Source organism: Bison bison, unplaced genomic scaffold, assembly GCF_000754665.1.
Source record: "Bison bison bison isolate TAMUID 2011002044 unplaced genomic scaffold, Bison_UMD1.0 scf7180017864295, whole genome shotgun sequence".
NCBI classification, from domain to species: domain Eukaryota; kingdom Metazoa; phylum Chordata; class Mammalia; order Artiodactyla; family Bovidae; genus Bison; species Bison bison.
Window position 1 is genome coordinate 11,106,636 of NW_011494867.1, and position 8,141 is coordinate 11,114,776.

At 57.2% G+C, this 8,141-nt stretch overlaps 1 protein-coding gene across 1 annotated transcript in view; it reads right to left on the reverse strand.

Annotated features, from left to right (window-relative positions):
• Positions 1-7,908, reverse strand: part of LOC104996544 (chromosome unknown open reading frame, human C16orf74) — a 30,100-nt gene extending 22,192 nt beyond the window's left edge. Inside the window, exons 1-3 of the mRNA XM_010850832.1 lie at positions 7,529-7,908; positions 6,770-6,833; positions 254-298 (exon numbers count right to left, since the gene is read on the reverse strand). Coding sequence (XP_010849134.1) covers positions 254-281 — 28 coding nt within the window. The 5' untranslated portion in view covers positions 282-298; positions 6,770-6,833; positions 7,529-7,908. The remainder of the gene's footprint in view (positions 1-253; positions 299-6,769; positions 6,834-7,528) is intronic.
• Between the last annotated feature and the right edge of the window lie 233 nt (positions 7,909-8,141).

Here is an 8,141-nt window from a genome sequence, read left to right on the forward strand (position 1 = left end):
GAGGCGTGGGGGGCACTACAACGTCCCCCCATCACTCAGCTCCAGGGAAAGGCAGGCCTGGAGGAGCACTCAGAGTCAGAGCACACACTTACACGGCGCCTGCTGTGTACCGGTGCTGCCTTTACTGGAGGTGCCCCCCTCCCAGTCCAGGGCAGCACCGCTGGGGTCTCAGGGTCTGCCCTGTCTCAGGGCTCACTCCACCTTCCCCCGGGCACCCCGCTTAAAAGCTGGAGGGAGACAGCCGCCCGCTTACCTTTCAGGCAGGTCAGCTTCAGCCCCATGTCGGCACCTCTGCAGCCTGGGGAGAGAGGAGAGGCTTGTTTGTATCGGCCACGCGTGGCCAGGCCCCCACCCGGCCTAATGGGTGCACAACAGGAAGCAGTGGTGGAGAGAAACCGCGGTCGAGGTCACGGCGCCTGCTGGCTACATCTGGGCTGAATTTGCTGTGTGCTGGTGGAAAAAACTTTCAGGCATCTCAAAGGTGAACACGCTGGAGAGAGGCCCAGTGCGGCGACTGAGCTGGTGAAGGTGCAAGAGAGGTCTGGCCTGGGTGATGGGGCGGAACACGCACCACCTGCCCTGCCTTTGAGGGGCCACCGTGTGGCTGTTTTGGGGATGAGAGGGCCCCAGGTGGGGCCGCAGCGTGGCCCTGAGCCCCGTGATGGGTGTGGTGTGCCTTCTGTTCAAACGAGGCCTCCTCTCCTAAAATGCAAATTCTTTCGCGTCCTAACGGCTGAAAGGAGCCCAGTCCCCAGTCCATGGGGGTTAAAATCCCCCACCATCTCCCTGCAAGTTCTGAAAAGCTGCTGAAGAAACGGGCAGCGGCTCACGGTCTCCTGACATTTGACTCTGTTACAACCCTAGGAGATGGTATCACTGTCCCCACTTTATGGATGAGAAAAATCAAGGCTCAGAGAGGTGGTGGTGGCTACCTGAGGCCACACAGCTTACTAGGAGTGGAGTTGGGGTTCCAACCCAGGACTGCCCTGACCCCCGCGAGGGCCCCCCTACAGGGGTCTGTGAAGCTCTACAGGGTGGGTGCTCGGGGCTCTGAGAGGCTGAGGATGGGGACTCCTGCACTCGCAGGGAGCCACCAGGGGCCGGGGGGTGGCCATGGGCAGCGCCCCACAGGTCTCTGCCACCCTTGCGGTGCAAGCCTGGATGGAGGGCTGGGATCTGAGATAGGCACCCTGACAGTCAGCCTGACTCTGGCTTGGCCAACTGTCCATGGGTGCCCCCCACCCATCCTCCTGTCTCCTCCTCCCTCATTCCTTGGGCCCAGGCCTCCCAGCCCCCTTCCCTACTTTCCTCAATATACTTCTTACACATTTCCCATCCTGGCATCTGGTCTTGGGAGACCAGACACAGGTGGATACAAGGCCAAACGGGACCCTGCACCTGAGTAAGCGTGCAGTGGTGCCATCTGAGGCCAGGAGGCCAGAGGAAGGTTCCGGTCCCAGCCTGGGAGGCCAGGGACCATGTCCCCAAAGACAGGAGCCAGCCAAGTGGGAAACCCCAGGCTGCAGGAACAGAATGTGCAAAGGCCCAGAGGACATGCGGGGGCATGGCCCACTGGAGGAACAGGCCACAGAAGGGCCCAGGCTGAGCCACACTGCGGGGTCTCTGGAGGCTGGTTACATAGTGGAGGGGTTATCCTGAGCACATGTAGTAGCTTCCACATTCTAGCAGGCTGTGCAGGCCAGCCCCCCTCCAGGCCTTTCTACCAGCAGCCTTGGCACCCCCAGGAGCTCATTAACAGTACAGCCTCTCAGCCCCACCTGGGTGCACTGAGCCGGAATCGATGTTGTAACAAGGCCCCATGGGACCCAGATGCTCAGCTCTGGGCCAGAAACCGTGGAGTCTGAGCACTGGAAAAGGTGGGGCAGCCAGGGTACAGGAGAGAAGCTGCTGGAAGCTGGGGTGATGTACAGGCTGGTGAGATGGTAGGATCCCAGGAGGGGTCAGTCTGGAGGAGCGGCCAGGGCAAAGGCTTCAATTTTAGCCAGGCTGGACTTGTGGGTGGGTAGGAGATGGACCAGGGAGGGAGAGGGCAAGAGGGACGGTCAGACACGGATGGGAACAGAGTCAGGATGGCTGCGTGTAAAGGACGCGCTTCCTACTTGGAGCAGGCCCGGAGCTGCAGTTCCCAGAGCTGGGAATCAGAGCCTGGCAGGGGTCCCTCCCCAAAAGGCTCCCCATTGGCCTGGGCTGTGGTAAGAACTGGGCTTTTCCAAAGCTCTGGAGGCAGGGGGGAGACGATTCTAATAGGTGAGATGAGCTGCCAGGAGTGTGTACCCTTCCTTGGGTGAGGGGGTGCAGCGCTGGAGGAAGGGAGAGCCCCAGAGAAGGCCTGTGGGGTAGGGATGGGTGCCTCTCTCGAGCACCTACTCTGTGCCCAGCACCCTCCGGAGTGCCTCCATTCACGGTCATTTAAGCCTCACGACAGCCTGGTGACACTGGGGCCATTCCGATCCCCACTTTGCTAATGGGGAAACTGAGGCACTGGGAAGTTAGTTAACCTGCAGAAGGGTTGTATGGGGAGCAGGTGGTGGGGCAGGGATTCCAAGCCTATGCTTTCAACCCCAGAGTTCCCCTCCCATCTCTCTCGTGGGCCTCTTGCCCAGGGGTCTGCGGCCCTGAGTTAGGGCCACAGCAACCTCCCAGGGCTCTTGCCGGCCACACCACATCACAGCCACACAGTGAGCTCTGATCTCACAGTCCACGCTCCTCCGCTCTGTCTGGGGTACGCGCTGGCCACCGCCCACCCAACAGCTTACACGACACATCCCACCCTAGGGCCACAGGACAATGATTCACACTGAAGTCCACACTGACGAAGTGAGAGTGGGAAGCTGCCGTAAAGTCCAACAGAGAAACAGCCGCAGAGGCGTGGAGGGTGAGGGGCGCTGCCTTGTCTGCTGCTGACACTGGGACACGGGCGTTCACGACATGCTTGTCTCTAGTTTGAAAAGTAGTAAAACGGTCAAAAGAAAGACACCTGTCCAGGAGGTGACAGCATGGAGCTGTGGTCGAGTTTTGTGATTCTGATCTCTGGGCTGCATTTTGTAAGAGGTGGGCCCTGCCCTGAGGACACGCACTGGGGTGTTTAGGGTCCTCGGCCATCATTTCTGCAGCTTTACTCTCAGAGCCCGGCCAGAAATCCAAGCCAATGAAGCAACTGTAGCTACATGTTCACTTCCAGGGAAGGATATACATTAGCTCCTACTGTTCTTGTAACTTTTCTGAAACTTGAAACTATTCAAGGGAAGCATTCAGCAAGGGAAAGCAGAGAGCAGTTATTTACCCTGACTCCACGGAACACCCCCCGCGCCCCGCCCCGGTAGCCAGAATGCAGTGGGAGCATCACATCCAACTCCCCTACCCCGTCTCTGGTGTGGCTGGAGGGGTGGCCAGGGGCCGCAGCGCTGGCTGGGGGAAGGCGCTCTGGTTCCCTGCTCCTCCCAGAAAACTGTCCTGAATGGATAGGTTTTGTCGCTAAAGCTGTCCTGTGACTTGAGAAATACCTATCTCCAAACATTCAGGGAAAAAAGGAAGGAAGTTAAGGAAGGAGGAGGAGCTGGCAGCCTGGATCCAGTGGACACCGTGGGACGGGAAGCTGTGTGAGGGTCAGGCAAACGTCACGTGGTGAGGTCAGGGCTAGGTGGAATGATTCTACTTCTAGTTTCTAAAACTTCCAAACGTAGTTTTCACCAACCGACCTTTCTCGTTCCCATGCACATTGCTGCAACACGCCACAAGGGCAGTGGGCCTTGGGAGGGGCTGAGAGGAACCAGGAGTCTGTGTGGGCTGTGTGACCTTCGGCCAAGTCCTCTTCCTCTCTGAGCCTGAGATGCTGATGCTTCACCGCCCTCCTCCCCCACCCCCGCCCCTCCGGCTCCAAGTCCTCAGTTATAGAACAGGCATCCTGACCCAGCCTCCAGGACAGGGCCTGGAGCCGTCGTCACCATCGTCATCATCTGTCAATGTCACGGTGTCACCCTTCAGTAGCCTGTGGGGACACTGTGTGGGAAGAGAACCGGGGGGCGGCCTGCCATGCAGTCCCCGAGTCCGAGGTGTAGCCAGTTATAGGGGATGGAGGAGGCGCTCCCCAGGGTGGTTTATGTAGGACCGTGGACAGCGCCCCGTCCACTCCACTCCCTCTGTGATGGGGCTGCCCCCAGCAGAGATGGCAGGTGCCTTTGCAGGAGACGGTCCTGGTAGACGGGATGTTCATCTGTCCAAATAGAGCCATACAGACGCTTGACTGTGGGGAGCAGGCTATGTCCCCCTAAACTTCATCCTCACCACTGACACAGATGTCAAGCTAATGCTTTCAAGAGGCTGAGTTCATTACAAAAATTCCTAAACCTGACAACACCCAGCGAGATAACATGACCGCATCTGTGACTTACAGATGACGGAGTGGAGCTCTGGGCGGTCCAACAGCAGCTCTGGGAGGCCAGAGCTCAAAGCCAGGTCAGTTGCACCCCCGGGCTTCTGTGTCTATCATTCTACATGCTGAGGTCTATACCCGGAAGACACACATTTGTGCAATTAGAAAATAAAGGTTTAACGGGTGGGAAGAAAAGATTCCATGGGAGGGGCCCCCCTAGCTTGGCAAGAAGGTAGGCAAGCCATCAGGCCCAAGAGAACTTCACGTTTAGGTATAAATGTACTCTCTCTTTCACACATTCGCAAGAGTGTGAAAAACCACCCTTTCATATCAAATCGGGCTCTGTTTATGTTCCCTTCAAAATATCAGGCTGTTAATTATTTGCACAACAGCTTGAGTTAAAACAGGTCCTTTCTTGCACTCGGGCGTAAGAATCTCCCTACCACCAAATGGCCGCGACAGAACCCTCTCTGGTGACACGGATGGGCAGTGAGAAATAAAATCTTACTTCCTCCTGCAGGGGTCTGCCTCTCCCCTGAGCAGTGGCCAGAGAGATGGATGTCGGCCACTCTGCACGCCAAATGGCCCCTCACGGCCCCTCTGAAGCCTGGGCAGCTCCAGGGCAGAGGACACCCTTGGCCAAGATGTCTGTTACTATCTTTATAGCTGCCTTGCAGATAAGAGCCCCAAACTATCAGCCCGTAGCAGGGTAGTGCTCGCCAGCCCACTCCCTGCAGGTTCCTGATGCAAAGAGAACAGTAAACTAATGTGTTCTCTGCACAAAGTGTAAAGTAATAAAGATGTAGCACTGCCCGTGGAACACATCAGAACCACTCAGGGCACAAGGGATCTGCTATTAGCTTCCCTTCGGTTTCTGCTTTGGGGGATCATGGAGGTTGGGCTGTAGGAGATGAAGTAAACACCTCCTGGGATGAATCAGATCTCTGGAACTGGGAGCGGTCAGAGAAATAAACTGCCAAATAAAATACAGGATGCCCAACTCCTGTATGGGACAGACTCCTACTAAACATTCTCCATCATTTTCTGCAGTTCACATGGAACAGGGCAGCCTTTATTTTTATTTGCTAACCCTAGCAACCCTACATGGAGGTGGCCACCTGGGCTTCCCAGATGAGGCCTGTGGCCCATGGAGGCCTAGAGAGGGAGTCAGTGAAAGGCAGAGTTGGGCTAACAGCCTGATCACGGTCTCTGGAGTCACCTCCCAGACGGAATCGGAAGAGCCCCGTGGAGCTCGTGACTTGACAGGGACCCAGAGCCTCACTCCCTTAACCAAGACCTCACTGGAGGATGGAGGAGAGGGCACGGGTGGAGACTCACAGCTGAAGAATGTGACAGTTTGCCTAGGTGGGTGGACCCACCAGACCAGATAGAATCAGGTTCCCCTCCCAGCTGGGGGAGCCCGGGACCAGCTCTTGGGCCAGTCCCCCTACTGCAAACACAGGGAAGACCTACTGACAGACTGGCCAAGAGGGGCTCCCAGCAGGCCTATGACACATCTTGGTTTCCTTCTTTTAAAAAAAAATGGGACTTTCCTTTTGCAACAGGATTAGAATTCCTACAATAGCAGCCAAAGGGACTGCGCTGGGAACAGATGCTACAAGCGTTAACATGCCTCCCTTTCTGGTACACAGAATGCAAACATGAGCCTCTCCTGGGCTTTAGGCCACAGACCCGCAGGGGGCACTTGCCTGGCCCACAGCTGCTCGCCCACAGGAAGCGAAAGACGATGGGCTTGGGGGGAAGACAAGGTGCCCACTAAAGCCTGCACCTGCCTTGCTGTCACGGGGCAGGGTCTTGGGCTACCCAGGGTCAAGCTGTGGTCTTCCACTGACTGGCAATGTAAATGTGAGCACGATACTTGGCCCTCTGAGCCTGAGACCAAATTCAACACGTACAATTTGTGCAACTTTCCATATGTTACACGTCAGTAAAAATGTTTAAAAATAAGGGGTATTCTATTAGAAGTTAGGCTAACAGTTAACTAATCATGGGGCTAATTAGAAAACACGGCATCCTTTTTATAGCAGCCTTGAAGTTAGGAGTCGCAAACTATTAGCCCTTAGCTTTCCTGCTGGCCAGCTCACCCCATTCAGGTTTGCAGCGCAAACAGAAAACTAAACCACCGCTTTCTCTGCACCCAAATAAAAAGTAACCACAGTGTGGCACTGTCTGTGGGATACACACAATCCCCCACAAGCTCGGAGGGGAGGCTGTGGCTGCGTCGGCTGTGAGCGGGCTCCTGGGTGTACACATTATTGTAAATCTATAACACATTATTTTCACCCAGGAGGGTCTGCCTACAGTTTGGTCCTACACTGTGAGGGTAGGGGTTCAAGGCTAGGCCTCGCCACTTACCCGCCTGCCCCTGCGTGTGACCTTGGATCAGTCACTTGATCTTTATAAGCCTCTGTGTCCTCATCTGTAAAGTGGGGATAACAACAGTGTTAGGTCAGAGAAGAAAAATGGAAAACGCAGGTGATAGGTAGCAGCATGTAGGGCTCAATCAACATGAAGTAGCTCTGCTCTCTTTCCTTGGCCATTGAGCGGAAGTTCCAGAGGTGATCTCAACCCAGGACTCAAGCCCACCCAGGGCAACCCACCTGCCAAGGGAAAGGCTTCCAGGGAGAGGAGATTAGGCTGGCGGAGCTTTCCACCTCCTTGGGGCCTGCAGAGGGATTAAGTCTTTCCATAAATACACCAACTCCCTCCCATCCAGGGTGGGGACAGGGAACCCATGGTGGGTGTGGCCTGCACAGGTAAGGGGCTGCTTTCTGGACTTGACCCAGCCTGGGACAGGGGCTGCCCCCCAGCACCCCTGGGGGCTCTGTAGGAAGCCCCCCCCCACCAGCCTGCCAATCCAGATGTGCCTCTGGGATCCTCAGTTTCCTCATCTGTAAGATGGGGTGTTTGTTCCTGCACCAATCACAGGAGGGCCCTCACCAGGCTGCCTTCCCTGCCTCTTCCTCCTCATTCTCAGCGAGGCGAAGGAGGCTCAGCCAGCACAGACTTTTCGGATTCCATCGCGGCCTAACAGCTCGGGGAGGTCTAAGAGAGGTCCCCCTCTGCCCTGACCCCGCCCACCAGGGGGGGCGCCCAGCCGGGGTGTAGGTCCACCTGAGTAAGGAGTGCCTCCCTCCAGTTCCGCTGAGCTCAGCCGGCCAGGCAAGTGGCGAGCGCGTTCATAGTGGTCGCTCTTTGCGGTTGCAAACCTGCTTTGATGCCCTGGGAGCGAAGGGGGCCCCTAAGTGAGGCGGTTCATAAATAATACATTCTGAAATACTCGATAGAGGGGAAATGGTTCCTCTCCAGGCCTCCTGCCCCCACCCCCCCGGCCGGGCTCCTCTCCAGCTTTCAGGAATGGCGGTCTGGCCCATTACCCAGGAACTCGTGACCGCGTGGGGTGGCAGGTGGAGACTGGGGGGCCGGCGGCTTCCACGGGCGGGGACACACCTCCCCACGCGCCCGGTGTAAGTTGCAACATGGCCAAAGGGGGCCCAACTTTCCCCAAACCTGCGTCTCCGCAGAAAAGTCTACAAGAAGTAGGGGGGGACGCCCGAGCCGCGAGGGTCCCCTACCGCACCCCACCCCGGGGTGGGGGCCCGTCCTCCCCAGGGACGGCCCTCCCGCGGCGGGTACTGGCGGGGCGTGAACGCTGCTTGGCGGGGTTGCGGCTTCGGCAAAGAGCTGTGTCTTCCAGAAGGGAAGGGAGGGGTGGGGTGGGGTGGGC